Source organism: Notamacropus eugenii, chromosome 3, assembly GCF_028372415.1.
Source record: "Notamacropus eugenii isolate mMacEug1 chromosome 3, mMacEug1.pri_v2, whole genome shotgun sequence".
Classification (NCBI taxonomy): Eukaryota; Metazoa; Chordata; class Mammalia; order Diprotodontia; family Macropodidae; genus Notamacropus; species Notamacropus eugenii.
Window position 1 is genome coordinate 382,861,557 of NC_092874.1, and position 26,523 is coordinate 382,888,079.

Here is a 26,523-nt window from a genome sequence, read left to right on the forward strand (position 1 = left end):
CCAATGTGTTTCTACAGATCCAGCATGTACTGGTTGCACATTTGGGCTTCCACAAATTCATTCACCATAGCCCATAAAACATCTGTAAAAATGACTCTAAACAAATTCTAGAGCAGCACAAGCCACAAAACGACAAAGTGAAAGAGATTTTTAACCCAAGACAGCCTGAAGGCCTACAGCAAAGGTCTATTGCCCCAGGTATGGAGCACAGCCCAGCAGGAAGGCCCAGGTGGTCTGAAGCAGCAGCTGCACTGCAGAATCTCAGGAATATAAGCCCAGGAAAGGAGTCCAGCAGAACCAAGCAAGTGAGAGCCACAGAGCCCCAGGTATCTGCAGAGGCTTCTCCTGAGACTATCAGCCCACAGATTAAATGTCTGGAAGTCACCTACTTGAACTTCCAGGAGCCAAAATGGCATAGTGACAAATATATTCCCTCTCCTCCTCCCCTTGTTGACCTTGAAAGAACCATAAAATGTTTCCGCAGAAAAATCCTGCCACAGTGGGATCAGCAGAAGGGGCAAACAGTCTTGTAGCTTGGAAAATCGCTAAGGAGGATCCCTCTTGCTGTGACAGAAGGACATCAGTGCAGGATCAGAGCTGTCACAGACAGCCCAACCTCAGTCAACTGAGAGGAGATTCGGGGCTTCAAGGGGGTGGAGCCATGCAACCATCAACACCAAGATCCCTGGCATGCTTCAGCACCCTAGAGGAAATGGGAAGACACTAGGACAGCCCAGATCACCGATTGCTCAGCTTGCCTATGCTGTAGCTCAGCAGAGGAGACCAAGGAGACCTGCTGTGGTCAGACCACCCATGTCCCACACTTAACAAGCTAACTCCAGGGTAAATCTGAGGAAATACAAAAAGACATCATCTGGCCTCTGCTTTCCCACACCAGCCAACTCACTACCAAGTAAGCTGCAGCACTTTAGCTGTTACATGAAAGAACAAGAGGCCACAACACGCAAAACCTCATCATCAGGAGTAAGAAGGAAAGAAGGAAAGCAAAGACCATAGAATATTTCTATGGGAACAAGGACCAAAACACTAATACCAAAGAGGTCAGCATTTAGGCTGTACTCTCATGTGAAATTTCAGAACGGACTACGAATTGGTTGCAAGCACAAAGAACACTTTTATAAGAGCTGAAGAAGAATTTTAAAAGCTAAATTAGAGAAATAGAAGAAAAACTGGCCAATGATTTCAAAAGTATGAAAAAAGAATTCACTAAAGAGAACATCTCCTTTGAAAAAAAATTGGACAAATGGAAAAGGAAACACAAAACCTAACTGGGAAAATTGGAGAAATGCAAAAGGAAGTAGAAAAACTAACTGGAAAAAATAACTCCTTAAAAGTAATAATTGGACAGATGGAAAGGATACACAAAAGTTAACTAAAGAAAACAGTTTATAAAAATTAGAATTGTGCAAGCAGAAGTTTATCTCTATGAGACATTAAAAATCAGTCAAACAAAATCTAAAGACCAAAAAGGTAGAAGAAAATGTAAAATATCTGATTGCAGAAACAGCTGACCTGGAAAATAGATTCAGGAGAGAAAATCTAAGAATTATTAGTATTCCAGAAAGCCATGATGAATAAAAGAGCCTGGACAATATCATCGAAGAAATTATCAAGGAAAACTGCTCAGAAGTCCACGATTCAGAGGGAGGAATGTCACCAAAAGAATCCACTGTTCACCACCTGGAAGGATCCCAAACTAAAGACCCCCAGGAATATCACTGCCAAATTCCAGAACTAGCAAGTGAAGGAGAAAATAGTACAGGCAGCCAGAAAGAAACCATTCAAATATTGAGGAGATACAGTCAGAATCACACAGGACCTTGCAACTTCTACATTAAAAGGTCAAAGGAAATGGAATATGATATTCCATAAGGCAAAAGATCACAACCAAGGATCAATTACCCAGCAAACATGAGCATCATATTTCAGGGAAGGAGATGGACATTCAATGAAATAAGGGATTTCCAGACTTTTCTTATAAAAAGGCCAGAACTCAATAGAAAATACGATCTTCAAATGCAGATCTCGAGAGGCAAAAAAGGTAAACAGGGGAAAAGAAAAACTTGTTACTCAATATGGGCAAACTGTTTACATCCCTATAAGGGAAGATGATACTTGTTAATCTTGAGAATTATATATTTATTATGAAATATAAACGGGATATACATAGATAAAGGGAATAGATATAAAGTAAATGATGTCATGATAAAAATGTGATTGAAGGTTGTGAAGGGATTGGAACACATGATGTGAAGACAAGGAAGCATAAAATGGTAAATTACATCACAGGAAGAGTCCCAAAATTATATTGCAGTACAGAGAAAGTGGGGAAGGAGATAGCATTGTTTAATATTTGCTCTGACCTGATTTGGTTCAAGGAGGGAACACCAAACTTAATTAAATATATAAATCTAACTAACTCTCTAGGCAGTAGGAGATGAAGGGAGAAGGAAAGGAGAGGGGAGGTTAAACAAGAGGGAAGAAGCAGTAAGGCTAATGCAGAATAAAAGAAAGAGGGACTGAAAGAAGGCAGGGAAGACTGTGGGAGGTAGTGGTCAAAAATTAAAACAGTATTTTGGAGGGGAGGGGAAAAGGGAGAACTAAAAGCACAAACAATGGGAAAGAAGATGGAGGAAAAAACACAGTTATGAATCATAACTGTGAATTTCAATGGAATGAATTGTCCCATAAAACGGAGACAAATAGGAGAATGGATTACAAACCATGATCTAATAATATGTTGTTTACAAGAAACATATTTGAAATGGGAGGATACACACAGAGTAAAGACAAAAGGCTGGAGCAGAATATATTGTGCTTCAACTGATGTAAAAAAAGCAGGAGTAGCAATCCTAATGTCAGACAAAGCAAAAACGAAAATAGATCTAATCAAAAGAGATAAGGAAGGAAACTATATCCTGATAAAGGTACCACAGACTACAAAGCAATATCATTACTAAACATATGCACTCCAAGTGGTATAGTATCCACATGCTTAGAAGGGAAGTTAAGAGAGTTACAGGAAGCAATAGACAGCAAAACTATACTAGTGGGGGACCTCAACCTCCCCCTCTCTGAAACTGATAAATCTAAACTCAAAATAAACAAGAAAGAAGTTAAGGAGTTGAATAAAACTCTGGATAAGTTAGATATGATAGATTCGATAAAAGTGAATACAGATAGAAAGGATTTAGCTTTTTCTCAGCAGTACATGGCACATATACAAAAACTGACATGTAAGAGGGCATAAAAACTTCACACTTCAGTACAGAAAGGCAGAGATAATCAATGCATCCTTCTCAGATCATAAGGCAATAAAAATTATATGAAACAAAAGGCCATGGAAAGATCGACCAAAAATTAATTGGAAACTAAAAAATCTTAAGGAATGAGTAGGTTAAAGAGCAGATCATAGAAACAATCAACTTCATTCAAGAGAATGAAAATAATGAGATAACCTACCAAATCTTATGGGATACTGCAAAAGCAGTTCTTAGGGGAAGTTTTATATCTTTGAACGTCTACATGAATAAAATAGAGAAAGAGAAGATCAGTGAATTGGGCATGCAGCTGAGAAAAAGTAGAAAAAGAACAAATGGAAAATCCCCAAATAATTACGAAATTAGAAATATTGAAAACTAAAGGAGAGATTTAAAAATTGAAATTATGAAAACTATTAAACTAATAAATAAAACTAAGAGTTGGTTTTATGAAAAAACAAAGAAAACTGATAAACTTGTGGTCAATTTGATTTTAAAAACAGAAGGAAGAAAACCAAATTACCAATATCAAAAACGAAAAGAGTGAACTCACCTCCAATGAGGAGGAAATTACAACAACAATTAGAAATTACTTCATCCAACTGTATGCTCAAAAATTTGACAATCTAAATAAGATGGATGATTATTTTAAAAAATAAAAGTTGCCCAGATTAGCAGAAGATGAAGCTGAATACGTATGTAATCCCATCTCAGAAAAAGAAATTGAACAAGCCAACAATGTACTTCCAAGGAAAAAATCTTCAGGGTCAAATGGATTTATATGTGAATTCTAACAAACATTTAAAGAATAACTAATTCCAACACTATATAGACTATTTGGCAAAAGAGTCCTCCCAAATGCTTTTTATGATACAAATGTGGTTCTGGTATCTAAACCAGGAAAAGCCAAAACAGAGAAAGAAAAATTATATACCAATTTTTCTAGTGAATATCGATGCGATGTTAATAAAAAGAATACAGCAACTTATCACAAGAATAATACATTATGATCAGGTAGGATTGATGCCAGGAATACGAGGTTGGTTCAATATAAGGAAAAGTATTAGTAGTAGTGCTCATATCAACAAAAAATAACAGATATCATATGATTACCTCAATATGTGAGGAAAAAGCTTTTGACAAAATACAACAACTAATTCTATTGAAAACACTGGAAAGCATAGGAATGTACGGAATGTTCCGTAAAATAATAAGCAGTATCTACCTAAAACCTTCAGCAAGCATTAGATGCAATGGGAATAAACTAGACACACTTTGAATAAGACCAGGGGTGAAACAAGGATGTCCATTATCACCACTATTATTCAAAATGGTACTAGAAATGTTAGCTGCAGCAATAGGAGAAGAAAAAAAATTGAAGAAATTAGGATAGGCAATGAAGAAACTAAGTTATCACGCTTTGAAGATGACATGATGATATACTTGAAGAATCCCAGAGATTGAAGTAAAAAAACTACTTGAAATAAGAAACAGCTTTGGCAAAGTTGCAGGTTACAAAGTAAATGTACACAAATCTTCTGCATTTCTATATATTACTAATAAATTCCAACAGCAAGAGATAGAGAAATCCCATTTAAAGCTAGTGAAGACACTATAAAATATTTGGGAGTCTACCTGCCAAAAACAAATGCAGAGACTATATAAACACAATTGCAAAACAGTTTTCACACAAATGAAGTTAGATCTAAGTAAGTGGAAAAATATCAGCTGCTCATGGGTGGGCGGAGCCAAAATAATAAAAATGACAATACTACCTAAAGTAATTTGCTTATTCAGTGCCATACCAATCAAACTACCAGGTAATCATTTTGTAGAGTTAGAAAAATTATATCAAAATTCATCTAGAAGAACAAATGTCCAGAATATCAAGGGATCTAATGAAAAGAAATGTTAGGGAGGATGGCCTAGCTCTACAAGATTGCAGATTTTATTATAAAGCAGCAATTATCAAAACCACTTGTTACTGACTAAGAAACAGAAGGGTAGACAAGTGGAATAAGTTAGGGACTCAAGACACAATAGTCAATGAATATAACAATCTACTGTTTGATAAAATGACCCCAGCTTCTGGGATAAGAACTTACGGTTCTTATCCCAAATTGCTGGGAAAAGTGGATAAAAGTGTGGCAGAAACTAGGCATAGACCAATGCCTGACACCATACACAAGAAAAAAGTCCAAATGGGTACATGATCTAGGTATAAAGCTTGATATTGTAAACAAGTTAGTGGAAGAATGAATAGAGTATTTATCAGATTTATGGAGAAGAGAAGAATTTTTGACTCAACAAGAGATAAAAAGATTTATGAAGTGAAAAATGGACAATGTTGCTTACATTAAGTTGAAAAGTTTTTGCACAACTAAACCCTATGCAACCAAGACTAGGAAGCAAGCAGAAAACTGGGAAAGAATGTGTGCAAGTAGTGCCTGTGAAAAATGTTTCATTTCTAAAATATATAGAGAACTGAGTCAAACGTACAAAAATACAAGTCATTCCCCAATTGAGAAATAGTCAGAGGACATGAACAAGCAGTTTTAAGAGGAAGAAATCAAAGCTATCTATACTCATATTAAAAAATGCTCTAAATCGCTATTGATTAGAGAAATGCACATCAAAACAACTCTGAGGTACCACTTCACACCTATCAGATTGGCTAACATGGGAAAACAGGAAAATGACAAATGTTGGAGAAGATGTGAGAGAGTTGGAACACTAATACATTGTTGGTGGAGCTATGAGCTGATCAAACCATTCAGGATAGCAATTTGGAACTATGCCCAAAGGAGTACAAAAATGTGCATACCCTTTGACCTAGGAATGCTGCTTCTGGGACTGCATCTCCAGGACATCATAAAAATGGAAAGCGTCCCACATGTGCAAAAATATTAAAACATTTCTCTTTGTGGTGGCCAAAAATTGGAAATCAAGGGCATGCCCATCATTTGAGTAATGGCTGAATAAATTGAGGTATATGAAGGTAATGGAATACTATTGTGCTATAAGAAATGATGAGCAGGAGGACTTCAGAGAGGCCTGGAAAAACTTATATGAAGAGATGTTGAGTGAAAGGAGAAGAAGCAGAAAAACTTTGTACATAACAACAACCACAGTGCATGAGGAATTTTTCTGGTAGACTGGGTATTTCATTGCAATGCAAGGACTTAAAGAATTCCCAATGATCTCTTCAGGCAAAATGCCTTCCACATCCAGGGAGAGAACTACGGAATATAACCACAGAATGAAGCAGATCATTTTCTTTTGTATTATGTTTTGGTTTGTTTTATGATTTCTCCCATTCATTTTGATTCTTCTATGCAACATGACTAAGGTGAAAATATATCTCATGGGAATGTATATGTAGAATCTATGTAAAAGTGTATACTGTCTCAGGGAGGGAGTGGGAAGGTGGTAGGGATGGTAAGACAGATATATCTAAGATATTTGGAAGTGATTGTAAAACACTGTAAACAAATAAAATAATAAAAAAAGAGGAAAAAATTAAAAATAACAAAAAATAACATAAGAAAAAACATAAAATGTACCCACAGAAAAGCTGAAGAAAATAACGCTTTTGAAAATGGGCTAACTCAATTGATCAAAGAGGTACAAAAAGCCAAAGAGGAGATAAATGCTTTAAAAAGCAGAATTATTCAAATGGAAAAGGAGGTTCAAAAGGTCACTGAAGAAAAATAGTTCTATAATAATGAGAATGGAGCAGATGGAAGGTAATAGCTTTATGAGAAACCAAGAAATTACAAAACAAAATCAAAAGAATGAAAAAAGAATATGTGAAATATCTCATTAGAAAAAACCTTTGACCTAGAAAATAGATCCAGTAGAGAAAATTTAAAAATTATGGAACTGTCTGAAAGACATGATCAAATAAAGAGCACAAACATCATTTTTCATGAAATTATCAAGGAAAACTGCTCAGATATTCTAGAACCAGAGGGTAAAATAAATATTGAAAGAATCTACCAATATCTTCCTGAAAGAGATCCAAAAGGAGAATCTCCTAGGAATATTGTAGCCAATTTCCATAGTTCCCAGATCAAGAACAAAATATTGCAAGCAGCCAGAAACAATTCAAGTATTGTGGAAATACAATCAGGATACCACAAGATCAAGCAGCTTTTATGTTAAGGGATTGAAATACTTGGAATATGATATTCCAGAAGTCAAAGCCACTAAGATTAAAACCAAGAATCACTTACCCAGCAAAACTGAGTACATTACTTCAGGGGAAAAATGGTCATTCAATGAAATAGAGGACTTTCAAGCATTCTTGATGAAAAGACCAGTGCTGAATAGGAAATTTGACTTTCAAAGACAAGAATCACAAGACGCATGAAAAGATAAACAGGAAAGAGAAATCATAAAGGACTTTCTAGAGTTGAACTGTTTACATTCCTACATGGAAAGATAATATTTGCAACTCTCAAAACTTTTCTTAGTATTTGGGCAGTTGGAAGGATTATACACACACACACCACACATATACATATTTATATATACATACAAACATACATATAAGTATGCATGTGTATATATATGTATGTGTGTGTGTATATACATATACATATATACATACACACACACATACACACACACACACATATATATGTATATGTATATATATATATATATATATATATATGTCCAGAGAGTACAGAGTGAGTTGAGTAGGAAGGAATGATATCTAAAAAAACAAAATTAAGGGGTGATCAAAGAATATATTGCGAGGAGAAAGGGAGAAGTGGAATGAGGTAAATCATCTCTCATAAAAGAGACAATAAAAAGCTTTTTCAGTGGACAAGAAAAGGGGAGAGGTGATAGGAAAAAAATGAAACTTATTCTTCTCACATTTGGCTTAAGGAAGGCATAACATGCGCATTCAATTTGGTATCCTAATCTATCTTACACTACAGGAAAGAAGGGGAGAAGGAAATAAGTGGGGTGGGGTATGATACAAGGGAGAGCAAATGGGAGGAGGAAGCAATTAGAAGCCAACACTCTTGGGGAAAGACAAGGTCAGAAGAGGGAATAGAAGAAATGGGGGGCAGGATAGGATGGAGGGAAATATTGCTAGTCTTTCACAATATGACTATTATGGAAGTCTTTTGCAAATCTACACGTATGTAGCCTATATTGAATTGCTTGCCTTCTCAGAGGGGATGGGTGGGAAGGGAGGAAGGGAGCGAAGTTGGAACTCATAGTTTGAGGAAAGAATGTTGACAATTGTTTTTGAATACAACTGGAAAATAAGAAATACAGGTAATGAGGTATAGAAATCTATCTTTCCCCACAAGAAAAGAGAGAAGATCATTATAACAGAAGGGAGGGGTGAGATAGAAGGGAGGGAAGATTGGGGGAAGTGTTATTCAGAATGCATGGTGTTTTGGGGTGGGGGAGCAGAAAGATGAAGAGAAATTTGGAACTCAAAATTTTGTGAAAATGAATGTTGAAAATTAAAAATAAATATACATAAAATAAGAAAAAGTAAGAAATACTAAAAAGGTGTCTGAGATACTAGAATAGGGTTGGATCTTAAAGAGGATTTCTTCATGTCTGAGATGTTTTCTGAACTTTCTTAGTTGTGTGTAAGGTGCACTGATCCTGGACTCGGTCCTTTCTAGAAACACAGACTTTGTACCATTCACAACACAATAGAGAGGTAGTATATTCCAGCAGCAATCCTGACGATGGTATACTCAAAGCTTGTCAAACATGACCACACCTAATGTGTTGTCTCAAACCTTACTGAGTCTTACCGAAACTTCAAAGTATCTCAGTAGGGTTGTGAGACATCTTAGGATGGTGGTGAGAGCCATGAAATATTTCTGTAAGTGCCCCTTTGGTTCCTGAATCTGAGTGAAAAAAGTCTTACTTCATACATACATTTATAGCACTTGCTCTTCTGTTTACCAACAAGTGAACTGCATGATTCATGTCTTCTCTCTTTGCCTTGACTGCAGTGCTTTAGTGTTTTCCCTTCACTTTATAGATATGGCACCTGGACACACAAACTCTTTAAGAACCTGGGAATTCCTGGACCAGCACCTCTTCCTTTCTTTGGCACTGTTCTTTCTTACCGTAAAGTAAGTTTCAATGAATTGTTTTTTATTCTCTTTGTATGGTGGAAAAAGCATTTCCTTTGGACTCAGGAGACTTGGGCACACAAATGCCAGCTCTGATTGTTACCTAAATGATTTTGGACAAATAAATTATTCTTTGTAGGCCTCAGCCTTCGAATCTGTGCAGTGAGAGCCTTGGATTTTCAGTTTGAGTCTAGGATCTTCTGATTCTTTGTATCATAGCAGATTTCTTAAAAATAAGGTATAATGCATGTGTCCTTCGGTGCTCTAAGATGTAGGGAATAGTAGTATTCAGGCACTCTTTACACTGGAAAGAGGACTTCATTAACAAGTCTTAGATACTGAATGCTTTACATTAAATTCTGCTTGAGTGGTTTCATTATTATTAATACTGTCTGGCAGATTTAGCTCTTGATTCAAAGGGAATTTCCTTTTGAGTCCTGTGCTCTCAATGCTCCAGAGAATAATGACTAGACCTGTAATTTTACTGGGGCAATAATTTCCAGGTGAGGAAATGGCTATCACTACATGACTTTTCCCACAACTTTCAGTCTTAGAGAGTTTCTTACAGTATTGATTAGTTATCTTTTCTAGGATCACCCAACTAGCATTTGTGACAGGCAGAACCTGACCACAGGAATTTTTGAGTTTGAGGCTAAGTTTGAAAGATCTCTATAACTTCCCACTGATTACCAAGCACATTCCACTTAGTTTTTCTCTCCACATGTTGATACATAGATAGGAGACACTCCATGTGAAGCTTTAGGTCAGAGGATGTGTCAAATCTTGGGAAGGGATAGAATCCAAAGGCTCAGACTGATTGGTGAGTAGTTTACTAACTGCCTTATCAGGTTCTTGTGAGAATCAAATGAAACACATTGACTCATGAAATGGATGTGAAATAGCTGAAGAAAGTTGTAAGATACTATTAAATGTAAAGGGGATTTGCCAAAGGTTTTCATAATCATAATTATATTAACAATAATGTTTTAGTGGACTGGAGTCAAGATGCCAAAGAAAAGCCAGGACGTTTCCTGAGCTCTCCCCATTATCCTTCAGAAACAGCATAAAGGCAAGCCTCTAGATGGATTCGGGAGCAACAGACTGTACAAAACAACTGAGTGAAACAACTTTCTAGTTTACAATAACTTACAAAGACTTCTGGAATGGTCATTTGGTTAGACAGGTAGCACAGCCTAGTACAGATAGTGTCCAAGATGGCCAGTGAGAGGCTCTTAGCACAACACAAATAAGCTACTGAGGTTCACTGGTTTTCACTCAGCAGGCCAATGGTGTCTCAGGCCATCTGTGAGGCCCCCAGTTCCAGTGCAGAAGGCAAGCTGCCATCCCAAGAACCCATGGCACAACAGAAGTGACTAAGCCAGGCCACCCCAGCACAGTGGGAGAGTTATTAGTAACTGAGACCCCAGGGCAGAAAGCCAGTGAGCAGGACTCTGGTCTCCAGCACAGGAAGCATGGAACCATGCCCTCTGTGCCTTAGGAACAAAGCTCAATTTAAAAGCCACAAAAGAGGCTAAAAATGAGCAACAAATAGAAAAGATCCCTAACCATAGAAAGCTATTATTATGACTGGGAAGATCAAAACACAAACTTAGAAGAAGACAACTCTGTCAAAACGCCTACATAGGAAACCTCAAAGCAGAATATGCATGACTTTGAAGCCCAAAAAGTCTTCCTGGAAGAGTACAAGAATGAAAAGTTAGGGGAAAGGATGAGACGAATACAGGAGCGTCAAGAGCTTGGAAAAAGGCAAGGCAGAAAGTGCTTGAAGAAAACAATCCCTTAAAAAATACAGTTTGCCAAATCGGAAAAAAGAAATCTGACAAAAGCAAGTCCCTAAAAAGGTGGTGAAATGGAGAAGGAGGTACAAAGCTCACTGAAGAATATAATTCATTAAAAATTAGAATTGGGCAATGGAAGGTAATGACAGTAAGAGATCTCTAGAATCAGTCCAACAAAATAAAATGTAAAAAAAAAAAATAAGAGAATGTAAAATATCTACTGAAACAAAAAACACAAATGACCTAGACGTAGATAGAGAAGAGATAATTTATGAATTATTGGACTACCTGAAAACCATAGTCAAAAAAGAACATAGACAGCATCTTTCAAGAAATTGCCTAGGAAAACTGCCCTGATATATTTGAAGCAGATAATAAAATAGTTTTTAAAGAATCCAACAAGCCTACAATATGTTATTTACAAGAAACACATTTGAATCTGAGAGGTACACACAGAGTACAGGTAAAAGCTTGATGCAGAATACATTATGTTCCAGCTCAATTTAAAAGAAAAGAAAAAAAAACAGGGATAGCAATCCTGATCTCAAACCAAAAAAACAAAAAAAAATTTAATTAAAAGAGGAAAAGAAGGAAACTACATCTTTCCAAAAGGTAGCATAGACAATGAAGTAATATGAAAACTAAGCAAATATGCAACAAATGACATGATATCCATATTCTTAAAGAAAAAGTCAAGTGAAGAAATAGACAGTAAACTATACTGGTGGGAGTCCTCACTGCCCTCCTCTCAGACTAGGTAAATCTAACAGCCACATAATCAGGAAAGAAATTAAGGAGGTGAAGAGAATTCAAAAATCCCTAATTAAATACCAAATGAGAAATTCTGAAAATCAATTGAGAGATTAATAAAAATGAAAGTAAGAAAACTATTGAGTTACTAAATAAAATCAAGAGTTGGTTTTATGTAAAAAAAAAAAACAATGAAATAGATCTTTGATTAATTTGATTTTAAAAAGTAAATAGGAAAACGTCTTACCAGTATCAACAATGAAAAGGGTGTATTCACCAAAACTGTAGAGTAAATTAAAGCAATAATTAAGACCCATTTTGCTGAGCTGTATGCCACTAAATTCAACATGCCATTAAATCTAATAGTTTAAATGAAATAGATGAATATTTAGAAAAATATAAATCACACAGATTAACAAAAGAGGAAGTAAAATACTTATATAACCCAAATTTATGAGAAGAAATTGAACAAGCCATCAATCAACTTGGAAAAAAATCGCCAGGGTCAGATGAATTTACAAATGAATTCTACCAAACATGTTAAAAAAAATTAACCTCACACCTATCAGACTGACTAATTTGACAAAAAAAAAAGGAAAATGATAAATAATGAAGAGGATGTGAGAAATTTGGGACACTAATGCAGTGTTGTTGGAGTTATGGACTGATCCAACTATTTCGGAAAACAGTTTGGAACTATAAAGGGCAACCAAATTGTGCATTTCCTTTGATTCAGGAATACCACTCTTAGATTAATATCATGAAAAGATAATTAAAAAATGGAAAAGGAAATTGGTACACACTCTAGGTATAAAGATTGATACCTTGGACAAACTGGAGGCACAAGGAATAGTGTATTTATCAGATTTATGGAGAAGGGAAGAATTTTTTTACTGAACAAGAGATAGGAAGCATTACAAAATGCAAAATGGATAATTTTGATTACATTAAACTGAAAAGTTTTTGCACAACCAAACCAAATGCAACCAAAATTGGCAGGCATGTAGTAAACAGGGAAAGAATTTTTACAGCTAATCTCGGGAACAAAGGCCTCATTTATAGAATATATAGAGAATTGACTCAAATGTACAACTCTACAAATCATTCCCCAGTGGATAAATGGTCAAAGGATATGAACAGGCAATTTTCAGAGGAAGAAATTAAAGACATTTATAATCATATGAAAAAATACTCTAAATCACTTTTGATTAGAGGGATGTAAATCAAAACAACTCTGAGGTATCACATCACACCTGTAAGACTGGTGAATATGACAGACAGGAAAATGATAAATGCTGGTGAGGATGTGGGAGAGTTGGAACACTAATTCATTGCTGGTGTAGCTGTGAGCTCATCCAACTATTCTGGAGAGCAGTTTGGAACTATGCCCAAAGGGCTACAAAAATGTCCATACCCTTTGACCCAGCAAGGTCTCTACAAGGACTGCATCCTTGAGAGATCATAAAAATGGGAAAGGATACCACATGTACAAAAATATTTGTAGTAGTACTCTTTGTAGTTGCCAAAAACCGGAAATCAAGGAGATGTCCATCAACTGGGGAATGGTTGAGTAAATTATGGTACATGAATGTAATGGAATACTCTTGTGCCATAAGAAATGATGAACAAGAAGACTTGAGGGAAGCCTGGAAGGACTTATATGATCTGATGCTGAATGAAAGGAGCAGAAGCAGGAGAACTTTGTTCACAGCAACGACCACAGTGTGTGAGAGTTTTTTCTGGTAGACTTGGAACTTTGTAATAACACAAGAACTTAAAAAAAAATTCCCAATGGTTTTCTAAGGCAAAATGCCTTCCACACTCAGAGAAGAAACTATGGAATTCCTTCGCAGAATGTAGTAGATCATGTTTGTGTGTGTGTGTGTATGTATGTGTATGTGTATTATGTTTTGATTTGTTATATGATTTCTTCCATTTATTTTAGTTCATCTACATAGCATGACTACAGTGAAAACGTGTTCAATAGGCAAGTACATGTAAATCCTATATAGAATTGTATGCCATCTTGGGGAGCGAGATGGGTGGGGGGGTGTAGGTGTGGGGGGTAAAAATCTAAGTTTTATGGTAGTGATTGTAGAACATTAAAAAAATAAGTAAAATTTAAAAAAAAGAAATGATCTTTAAAAAATGGAAAAGGGCCTACATGTACAACAAAATTTATAAAAGCCCTTTTCATAATAGTAAAATATTGGAAACTGAAGGGATGCCCATCAATTGGGGAAGGTCCAAAGAAGGAATGACATATGAATAAAATGAAATATTACTGTGCAATAAGAAATGATAAACAGGCAGATTTCAGAAGAACTTGGAAGGGATTGTACAGGCTAATGCAAAGTGTACATCAGGAACATTATGTGATGACCAACTCAGCTCTCAGAAACATAATGATCTAAGACAAGTATAAAAAACACAGGAAGGAAAATTCTATTCATATCCAGGCAAAGAACTGGAATCTGAATGCTGAAAGAAGCATTTCTTTTTCACTTACTTTATTTTTTCTCATGGTTTTGATCTGTTTCTTCTTTTACAACTGTGACTAATATGGAAATATTTTTACATGATAGCACATGTATAAATTATATCAAACTTCCTAATACTTTCAGAAGAGGAGAGAGGAGGGAAGAGATAAAAATTTGGAACTCAAAATCTTATAAAAATGAATGTCAAAATTTTTCTTAACCTGTAGCTAGGGGGAAAATATTGTTAAACTTAAAAAACAAAGCAAAACAAGCAATTAATTCCAATATCATATGATCCATTTGGAAATATAGACAAAGACAGGGTCATACCAAATTCTTTTTATGACTGAAATATGGTGCTAATACCTAAACAAGGAGCAGCCAAAACAGAGAAAGTTTCTTCATGAATATTGATGCAAAATTATTGATTAAAAAGTTAGCCAAAAAGTACAGTAATTTAGCAAAAAGAAAATATATTATGACCTGTTGGGATTTATATCAAAAATGCAAGAAAGGATCAGTATTAGGGAAAAAAAATCATCAAAATTGACCAAATTAATAACAAAAGTAAGAAAATCATGATTATCTCAATAGATGCAGAAACATCTTTTGACAAAATACAGTACCCATTCCTATTACAAACACTAGAGAGCATAGAAACAAAGGGAGCTCCCCTTAAAATGATAAATAACGTCTATCTAAAACCATAAGCAAGCATTTTATGTCATGGAGGTAAGCTTGAAGCTTTCCCTCAAGACCAAGAATGAAAGAAGTATGTCCATTATCACCATTATTGGTCAATATTGTGTCTGAAGGAAAAAGAAATGGAAGGAATTGGAATAGGCAATGAGGAAACAAAATTATCACTCTTCACAGAGAATGTGCTTGGCGAATCCTAGAGAAACAACTAAAAAACTACTGGGAATAATAAACAACTATAAGTTGCAGGATATAAAATAAATCCACAAAAATCATCAGCATTTCTTTATATTACCAACAAATCCCTGCAACAAGAAACAGGAAGAGAAATTCCATTTAAAATAACTGTAGGAAATACAAAATATTTTGGAGTCTACCTGCCAAGAAAGACCTGGGAACTACATGAACACAATTACAAAACGCTTTCACACAAATAAAGTCAGGTCTGCACAAATAGAAAAATTGTCAATAGGTCATGGGTAGGCTGACCAAATATAAGAATGTAACAATTCTACCTAAATTTGTTTATTATTGAGGACCATGCCAAAGCAACAAAGAATTATTTTACAGAACTAGGAAAATAGCAAATTTGAACTGGAAGAACAAAAGTTTCAGAATATCAGGATAATTAATAAAAAAAAATGCAAAGAAAGGTGGCCTAGCTGTACCAGATATGGGACTACATAATAAAGTAATCATCAAAACTGTTTAGTACTGCTTAAGAAATAGAGTGATGAATCAGTGAAATGGGTTAGATACATAAGCACAAGACATAATTGTCTCTAGTAATCTAGAATTCTGAGGTAAGCAAATCACACTTATCAGATTTGTTAATGTGACCAAAAAGAAAAATGATAAATGTTGGAGATGTCAGAAAAGTGGAACACTAATTGATTGTTGGCAGAGTTGTGAATTCATCCAGCATTCTGGAGAACAATTTGGAACTACACCCAAACACCTATAAAAATATGCATAGACTTTGACCCAGCAATACCACTACTAGGTGCATATATCAAAGGTGTCATAAAAAAAGGAAAAAATTCCACATGCACAAAAATAGTTCTTTTCATGATGGCAAAGAACTGGAAATGGTGGGGATGCCCATCAATTGGGGAATGACTGAACAAGTTATGGTATGTGAAAGTAATGAAATATTATTCTTCCATAAGAAATGATGAGCAGGATGATCTAAAAAAAACACCATGTGTGCAAACTGATGGTGAATGAAGTGGAGAACATATAGCAACAGCAACATTGTGTGATGACCATTTAATGTATACTTATCTCTTAGCAATACAGTGATCCAAGACAATTCCAAAAGACTCATGTTGGAAAACGCTATCCCCATCCAGAGAAAGAATCATGGAGTCTTGAATGGGATTTATGGGGGCCGTTCACCCCAAGCCGACAGGTTTATCTGACCAGCAAGGCCTGTCGACCCTGAAGGAGCTCGCTGTGAGTAAGGATGAGGCAGGAGGCAAAGATGTAAGGCAACTCTGTTTATTCAAACTAGCTCAGGCACTTATATAGTATCATGTATGCCTTAGTTACGTAAGCAGCACAAGCAAGATTAAACTAGTTTAAGCAAGTTTTGCTACTGCTTTCCAGCCATGTTTCAGGAAGTATCTGGTGGTGAACAGGGGCAGAACCCTTCCTCCCAGCGTCGTCTTGTTCATGCCTTACCAATCTCCCCTCAGATTACCTGAGCCATGATTGGTGTATGCCGTCCAAGAGAGCTGAGGGTTGGCAATTCCCTTACAGAGTCTGAATGCAGATTGAAGCATACTATCTTCACTTCTTTTTTTCTTTTCTTTGTCTTATGTTTCTTCTTTCACAACATGACTAATGTGAAAATATGTTTTATAGGATTATACATATATAACCTATATAAGACTGTTTGCTATCTTGTGAAGGGGGGTGGAGAGAATGGGAGGGAGGGAGAAAAATTTTGAAATCAAAATCTTATAAAAGTGAATATGAATACTGTCTTTACTTTGAATGATACAATGTGATGGGTAAGACATACAAATACAGGATTCTTAACATGGGAAATAAGAAGGTTTTTAATAACTATTTTTAGAAAAAAGTGGTTTATTTTGTGATGCTTTGTGTTTTGCCCATTTTAAAACATCATTTCATAGACTTCTCTAGACCACTATAAAAGTATATGATGCTTAAACTCCCGATATAGAGGAAATACAAAGGAAAAATATCCATGTTACGTAACCTCAAGGAGCCTATTATGCAGTAGAAAGTGACATACATCAAGAAAATTGCAATTTAAATGAGAATAGAGTGAGAGCAGACATTTATAGAGTGTACCAATCTATTAATCATAAAGTTTTTATTAAGTGCCTGCAATGTTCTAGGCACCAGGTTACAATTACAGTCCATAGTAAAAGCTTTATATTAAATAGATTTTCATAGCACAGGAAAAAGGCATTAGAATTAAAATCAAGGGATCAGAAATCCTGGAGAAATCTTTCTGCTGGAGACGTCAGGAAAAGCCTAATGGAAAAGATCACATTTGAGCTGGGTCATATGTCAGCAAGTAAAGATTGGGGTGGGCAACAACCTGCAGGCAAAATGAAGACCATAAACACAATAGTAAAAAATACATTATTCTATATTCAACTTCCTAATATAATGCATTTTGACATAATTCTTCACTAGGAATTTGTGCCAATATCTGATTTGAAAATACCTTTTGCAGGGTCTTGCAGATTTTGACATGACTTGCTTTAAAAAGTATGGGAAAACCTGGGGGTGAGTATTCTAAGTTATCTTTCCATTATATATCCACATTTCAATGGTCAGTCACCCATAGCTTCCCACTCAACCCAATAACATTTGTGAAAATAGAGGTATTAGAGATCTGTTCAATGCCATAGAATTCTTATTCAGGCCAATGGCATCATAACAGATGCCCTAGTATGATATTACCCTGGTCATGGATTTTGGATATATCACCTTGCTTTAGAGTAGTGATATGAGAATGTGAATGTTGATGAAATAAAGAAACATTGAATAAAGTGACAACCACATACAGATCTCCTGAGCAGTACAGATACAAAGACAGAACAAAAAAAGAGTTCGTGTCCTGAAGGAGCTTCTATTCTTTTGTACAATTCAAGTTGTAAAATAGAATAGTAATGAAAAAGATGATCAGAGAAGTAATAATATATGTTGACATGAAGATAAACAATATTTCTTTGAGAATTAATTCTAGTTCAGAAGACTATTCTTCCACCTTCTTCAATTTATTGTCTAAAGTCTTGTTAATTCTGAGGCGTGAATTTAGACCCAACGAATTTGTGATAACTCATATTTAGTAACTATCATTTTTAGTGAGTATCAGGAGATAAACAACAGGTGCATTGTTAGAACTGTTAGAAATATTGTGTGATACATGATTATTTATGCAACTGAAAATTGCATAATATCATATGAACTAATCTCACTTTAATTTCCATGATATAATCATGATATTTTCCATGATACACCAGTGATATGCTGGTTAATATTAGTATAGCACCAGATAACCTGTCAGTCTTGAAGCTCCTATTAGCTACTCCAAATTTTAGAGATTTTGGAAGATGACCAAAATCTTCATATCTTAGCTCTTGGGCACGAACACAAAGATTTTACTTTTGTAAGTCAGCCATACAGCACACACTCCCTAACAGGGACTATAACTAAATACCAATAAAAATTAATGAGCAATATAATATGTTCTCTGTGAGCTAACTCTCTCACAAACACAATAAAATTTAATGAGAAGAAGAGATCTTTTTTGAAGTTATGCTTGGACAACTACACATTGATACACATGTGGGTAGAGTACATGCATGAAGGGATAAGAATATAGGGAGCACGTGAACAAGACACATATGTATAGGGACACCTCACATTGACAAAGCTATATAGAGGTCAGTGGCCTTTTCTGTTATGATTGTGCTACTCTGTTAAACATATTCCCTGCCAGTCATCTTCCACCGCATCTTTCCTTCTTGTGTTGGATCTTAGTTGCTTTGGAACACCAAGATTCTAAATTCTATCTTAAGCTCTCAGGAAGTTAATCTATTTACTGGTTCTGGAAAAGTATGCCATGTACTCTGCTTCTTATATTGTCTTCATAATCATGGTCATCCATTCTCATCAGTTCAGTTGCAATTACCCACAATGCTTCATTCTGAATACTTTTCCTTATTCTAATCACTCCAATTACTTCCCAGGCCCACTCCAACTCAATGTTCCATCACCTATTGCTTCTGTCCTTCAAGGAACTCTCATCTTATCATCTGCCAACTTTCCTACACATCTGCAAATTTCTCGGCCAGCTTGATTTCTGCTTATCTGATCTAATAGAAACCTGACACCCTCCTGAAAATATCATATCCCTTAAAATGCTTTCTGCTTAGTCTCCTAATTCCTCCACCACCTATTCACAGGGTTAGAAAATGGAGAAGGCATATTCTTTAATCATTACTGTTGTTTCCAGATCATTCTTCTTCCACTATTTCCTAAATATTCCCTTTTTTATCTGCTCGCACCCAAGTAACTTTCTCAAGTTTTTCAATGACCTTGTTGCTAGTTCAACATCTTCTCCTCTACTCATCCCCTGATTTTGGCTACAAAATAATATTTCTGTAGATAGCCTGATCATGCTGCTACTCTTCAAACTCTACAATTCTAAAGAGTTTCTGTCCCATATTCGGGTAGCATATTCACACCTTGGAATTAATGTTGCCTATATCAACTTGTAACTCATATCAAAATCTAGAATTAAATCCCACAATTTAACCAGCACCTTTTTTTTCTTTTACCTGCCCTATTCACTCTCACTAAACCTAGTAGGCCTCACTCTTACTGTACATGGCAGTCCTTGACCATTTTCCTGTTCTGCTTGCTCCCCTTGGGTATTATTTGTCTCAATGTTTGGTTTTGACCATATTGTTTGCTACTTTAGTGCTTTCCTACCTGTTAATATCCCTCAAATTCCTCTATTGCATCAATCCTAACTTCCTTTCATATTATTATGGCCTACTGATAGAATTCTTCCTGCCTCCACTCTCCCTTCTAATTGGCCTATTTTTTAAAAAAAATGCTTATTCTTAAAAAGTGCTTATTTACTTCTAATATTCTTTTTAAAATTTTGAGTTCATAATAATCACCCTCTTTCCAGAATCTACATAACCCATTGAGAAGGCAAGTGATATTATATCAGTTATATATGTGAAGTCATGAAAGCATATTTCCATAATCAGTCTATAAAAAAATTAAAATAAAGTAATGAAAAACAATAGTTACATCAGTTCTCCCTTTGCAGGTGGACAGCATTTTTCATCACGAACTGATTCTTTGTAATTCTTAATACAATTGCCAGAATAATCTTTCTTGTCTGTAAATCTGTTTATGGTCATACTTCTGCCCAAACATCCTTCCTGGCTCCTTATTGCCTCCTAAGTAAAATTTAAAAACTACTTTCTCATATTCAAGACTCTTCTTGCATGCTATCACCTCACTTTCCCAGGCTTACTTCCTATTAGTCCCCTCTGTCCCCTTTGTTCTTTATCCAAACTAGAAAACTCTGGCTCACAAATACACTTGCCAGTCTCATGCCACTGTGACTGCTCAGGCTGTTGGCTATCATTGAAATGCTCTCTTCCCTTCCTTTTCCTACTGAGCACTTGACCATTCTTTAAAACTCAATTCAGATATTACCTCCTCAATGAAGCCATTCCATTTTCCCATTGTAACTCAACCACATCATCAACAACAACAAAATCTACTCTTTATATATGTTGTCATAATGGTCCTCACAACAACCCTCTAAGGTTGATGCTCTTCTTTTCCTCATGAGGAACGTGAGACTGAAAGACTTGCATGAGATCACAGAGTAAGTAAAGCCTAAGGCAGGACTCTTACTTAAGCATGCACCAAGTATTTCATAAATATGAGTTTTATTTTAGATTCCTGGTTCACTCCCACATCTCAGATCGTAATAAACATAAGCTGACAGCAAGCTCATGGCCATGAATTTATAATTTCCACTTGCAACATCTGCTTCCAACAATGTAACTTAGTGACTGATGTAATTTCTTCCATTTCGGGGTACAGGATTTTTGATGGCAGACAGCCTATATTGTCCATCATGGACCCAGAAACTATCAAATTGGTGCTGGTAAAAGAGTGCTTTTCTGTCTTCACCAATCGTCGGGTAAGTGACAGTGGAAGACTAAAATTGTCAGCAATAGGGAAGTCATGTTGAGCATGTTAAGGATCACACAGTTTTTAAGCCATCTATAAATACTAGCTTCACTATTAATATTCTTGTAGAAGACAGAGTAGGCAAGACAGCCTAGCTGAGGAAAATGCCTCTTCAACTGGAGACAGAAGACTACTTTTGCTGGGTGATGTAAGCCCTATTCACATCTCTTGGGCCTCCAAAATTTGGGAGTGGCAATGCCTTCACCAGAACTAGACTTAGCCCCCAGGGCTATTAAAGGGAAATGTCACTGTGGAAAATGGGCCTGCTCTGCTCATCAGCTGTTGACCAGCTGTCTCCAAAGAACTGATGGTCAAAGGAGATATAGTTTGAAATGTGCCCCCCAAGTCTCTTTTTCTGCTTTTGACTAGGCATTCCTAGTCATAATAGTGGGGGAAAATCCTCTGGAGGAAGGGCTAGTCATACCCACCAACTGTCAATTATCTTGTGTGTTACAGGCCAGTCAGAATAACTGTGAAGAAGAGATAGGAAGTCATGTGTGTCAGGTAGTTCAAATTACCACCACCATCCTCAATCACTACACCTCGGACATGGAGAGAGAGCCTAGGATATGTGACCCAAGATCGTGGGTGATAGTAGTCCTTAGTACAATCAGCTGTCTTCCTGGGAAACAACCTCTCTAGTGATGCAGTCTGAAAACTGCTCGTACAGGTATAATAATTACACCATTTAAGTATCCAGAAAAGAAAACTGTTGCCATCAAAGTCTATGAGCTATAAAGGGTCAGATTAAAAAAAATCTAGATAATTAGAAAGAATTAGCTTTTGTATTGGAAAGTGTAATAGGTCTCAACTTCTGGTTCTACCATTTAAAACAAGAATAGTCTTGTCTTTTACCTATTTCTCCTAGAATCTTGGTCTAGCAGGGATTATAGAGAGTGCTATCTCAATTGCTGAAGATGACCAATGGAAGAGGATTAGAACAATATTGTCACCAACATTTACAAGTGGAAAACTCAAGGAGGTAAAGTAATGAAAATTGGTCGGATTTTAGAAAACTGAGTCCAGGGGAAAGTTAAAAAAAAGTTCCAATGATTTTTAATAGCTAAAACCTAATTAACAGGCCCACAAGTGTGAACTTCCTAAAAGGGAATATTTTCTCTCTTAGTTTGTTGTGCTCCAGTGGAGACAGTACAGTCTATGGAATTAGAGAACCTGATCTGCAATCTCACCTCTGATGCCTATTGCCTGAGTGACCATTGATAGGGCACTTAACCACGTTGGCTGCAGATTCCTCATCTTTAAAATGATGTAGTTTTGCTAAATGGCCCAAATGAACTTTTCTTCCTATAGATATATGATTCTTTACATTTTAAAAGAGAAATGATCTTATGAAATACCATTGTGCTTCTTCAAGCTTGGGAAATTGTATTTGTTTTGGAACTAGGTTTTTCCAATGTAATTATTGTCATTTGACATTTAGATGTTTCCCATCATTACGCAATATGGAGATGTGTTAGTGAAGAACATGGGGAAGGAAGCAGAGAAAAGCAAGCCTATAACTCTGAAAGAGTAAGTATGGGGCAACACCTGGAGGAATCTGAGGAACAACAGGACATAACTGCTCACCTTCTGTCATCTTTCCTCAGAAAGTGAAGCAACCACTTTTAAAGCTATTCTGTTAACTTTTTCATTAAAAAGGGAAATGTAAAGGACAACATGGTGAGATATTCTGAAGCTAAACAATTTGATTAAGCCATTTACAATTGATCACGCGACTCTTGCTCCTTTTTCTTTTTATATTCTGAACTCTATGTAATCTGCCTTGCAAATATATCCTTCCACTAAGACTTTTATAAAACTATTTTAATGTCTCCAAATTACTAATAAACATTTTTATATTTATGAAAATATTTAAACTCTTTTCTTAAATTCTTGCTTTGTCTCTTTCAGAAATTAAATTTGAATTTGTGTCCAAGTTGTTTTTTTTCTTTGAGATTATGCTTGGAGTGCTATTTTCTTCTGGGTTTGTGTGTTGAGTCTCTCTGTCACCATAAAAGCTTTTTTTATGGGATTCTTTTTGTTTGTGCTCTCCCCGCCAAAATTTCCTGACTTTAGAGTTTATGCTACTTCTAAGATCTATACACTTCTAGAGGATATATCTGGGTTGCTTCTGCTGTAGGTTTTTTGGGTTGTTGGTTGTTTTGTTATTCCAGGCTCCAAAGTTCAACTCATTCTGGGAACTTACAACGTTTTGTTGTTCTAAGTAATCTTTTCCAGGGCAAAGTCTGATTGGTTCCTCTGTCCTTCACCCTTCACCAGGGAGATTTGAGCTTTGCAGGCTCCTGACCTATATTTGGATCTGAGTAGTAATAAACTGCTACTAGACTGTGGCATTATCATCCAAGTGGAAAATAGTTTCCCTTTAGTCTGAGATACATTTCATTACTATTCCTCAGTAGGCTTCAGATTTATCTAAGAATTAGAGCTGAAAACAAACTGTTTTCCTGGGGTCTGAAGCACATTTTCTTGCTTGCTTCTGAACTTCCTCCTTGCTTGCTGGGACCTGTAACTGACCCTTACATCTAGGTCCTGGTCCCTTCATAGTCCATGGTACATCTGTGACCCAGAAAGCTATTGGAAGTGACAACCTGCCCCTTGGCACAGTTTTCCCTACCCTACATGAGTTCCCAGTATCCCAGTACTTTTTTTAAAGAATCTTTTATTTCTCTTAGAAATTTGTATAGGCAGGGCAAATATAATCAACATGACAATTTTACCTACATTGATTTATATATTCAATACATAAAATAATTCATATATATATACATATACCTATTCTAATTTAATTACTAAAAATATTTTACCGAAGTACAAACAAATGAGAGAAAATTCATTTGGAAGAACAAAAACTCAAAAAATATCAAAGGAAATAATGAAAAAATGTAAAGGAAGTACTAGATCTTAAACTATATTGGAAGGAAGTAATTATCAAAGCTATCTCTTACTGGTTCCAAAATAGAAAGGTAGATCAATTGAACATAGTAGATATGCAACTTTCAGTCTTAAATGAATATAGTAACCTTTTATTTGAAAAATACAAAGATTCAAGATTTTGAGATGAGCGTATTATTTGGTAAAAATTTCATTGAAAACTAGAAGGCAGGATGGAAGAAACAGGAAATAGATTAATATCTCACACCATTTACTAAGATAAGAGCAAAATGAATATTCCAACTAGATATAAAGAGAGATATTCCAACAGCATTTGAAGAACTTGGAACATATTATTTATCAGACTTATAGACAGGTAAGTAATTTAGCAAAACACAAGAGAGCACAGTGAGGTGTAAAGTGGATAATTTTGATTACGTTAAATTTAAAAATTTTGTAGAAATTGTACTCAAGATCTGAAGGAAAGCAGAGATTTGAAAGAAAAAAACACATTTTTTGAACAGTTTCTCATATAAAGTTCTCATATCACAAGTATATAATGACCTTTGTCAAATCTCTTAGAATATGAGTCATTCTCCAGTCAATAACTCATCAAAGAATATGAACAGTCAGCTTTCTGATAAAGAAATAAAAAATTATGGTCATATGAAAAAGTGCTATAAATCATTTTTTTAATCTCTTCTTTAAATTGTCTTTTATATAAACTGTCAGTACCCTCAGTTTCTTTAACAAACTTTTAATTTTAAATCATTTCACCAAACTAGTCATTGTATACCATTTACCTTCAACTTATTAATGTCCTTCTCCAAATATGATGCCCAGAACTTTGGTCACAGTGCTATAGTTATGATCTGACCATGGCTGAAAGCACCAGAACCATTGCCTCTTTCATTCTGCATACCATGCGTTTCTTCCTACATTCTATGGGCTCATTAAGTTTCTATCATTATTTATTAGAAAATGCAAATTGAAACACCTTTGAGAATTCATTCTGTACCTGTTAGATTGGCTAAAAACATTGAAGAGGAAAGAGTCAAATGTTGAAGGGAATTTGGAAAAACTGCACACTAATTCATCGTGGATGTAATTGTGAAGAGATCCAACAATTTTAGATAGCATACTGGAAATATGTCAGAAGAGTTTTTAAGTTGCTTATATCCTTTGACCCAGAAATAACACAATGAGATCTATTTCCACAAATGATTAGGGAAAAAGAAAAAGAACGTCTATGTTCTAAAGTAGAGAGTATTCACCATGTGGGGAGGAAAATGTACCCCTGGTTAACTTCCTCTAATAGCTTAGGAAAGGGAAGTGATAATGCCAGTAAGCACTGCCATACATTATATCCCATAATTTTCCAAGTATTTCCAAGAATTTTCCATTCATTCATTCCTTCATTCATTCACTTGTTCATTTATAAAATGATTTTTGACTTCTAGGAAGTTGATGAAAAGAATCAACATTTTTCTGAAAATTCTCAGCTAATAAATGCTACTGATCATTTTTAAATATGACTTTGGGCTTGAACCTAGAGTCTTGTTGTTAAACCTGGTCAGAACACACTAAAATACAACAGTGAAATATATAATAATATAAAAAATAGAAAAAAGCAATATTAATATGTGGTTTTTGTAATTTCAATATGTGGCGCTCAAGTATCCTTTGGAATGGTTTAGTGACCCTGGTTTCTATTGAGTTTCACACCAGGGATTTAGAGGCTCATTTCATGTATTTACTTGGAGAGGAAAGAAACAGTGCCTGTTTTGAGCCTTTTTTTGCTTTCTCTCCTCAGCATTTTTGGGGCCTACAGCATGGATGTGATCACCAGTACTTCATTTGGTGTCAAAATTGATTCCTTGAATAACCAAAATGATCCCTTTGTGAGAGAAATCAAGAAGTTAATTAAGTTCAGTTTTCTGGATCCACTTTTACTTACAATAAGTAAGTCGATTCTTCTTTACAGAAAAAAAATAAAATTTCAGTGGTTCTGACATTCCTGAACATAACTCAGTGACTCACCAAGTTGGACCATAGATTTAGAGATGGACAGAAACTTAGGAACCCTTAAGTCTATCCTCTTAATTCAACAGAGATTAAACCAAAGCATAGAGAGATTACAACACAACATCAGGAGTTCTGGAAATTATGTACTTCAATTGCTATCTGTTAGGAAATCAGGGCTTTCAGAGAGCCACTGACCTAAATTCCCAGG

The 26,523-nt window shown here is 35.5% G+C and overlaps 1 protein-coding gene across 1 annotated transcript in view; it reads left to right on the plus strand.

The window, feature by feature from the left end:
* LOC140497114 (cytochrome P450 3A24-like) overlaps positions 1-26,523 on the plus strand; it is a 42,728-nt gene that overhangs the window by 4,108 nt on the left and 12,097 nt on the right. The window contains exons 2-7 of the mRNA XM_072597676.1: positions 9,307-9,400; positions 17,842-17,894; positions 21,249-21,348; positions 22,267-22,380; positions 22,840-22,928; positions 26,104-26,252. Coding sequence (XP_072453777.1) covers positions 9,307-9,400; positions 17,842-17,894; positions 21,249-21,348; positions 22,267-22,380; positions 22,840-22,928; positions 26,104-26,252 — 599 coding nt within the window. The remainder of the gene's footprint in view (positions 1-9,306; positions 9,401-17,841; positions 17,895-21,248; positions 21,349-22,266; positions 22,381-22,839; positions 22,929-26,103; positions 26,253-26,523) is intronic.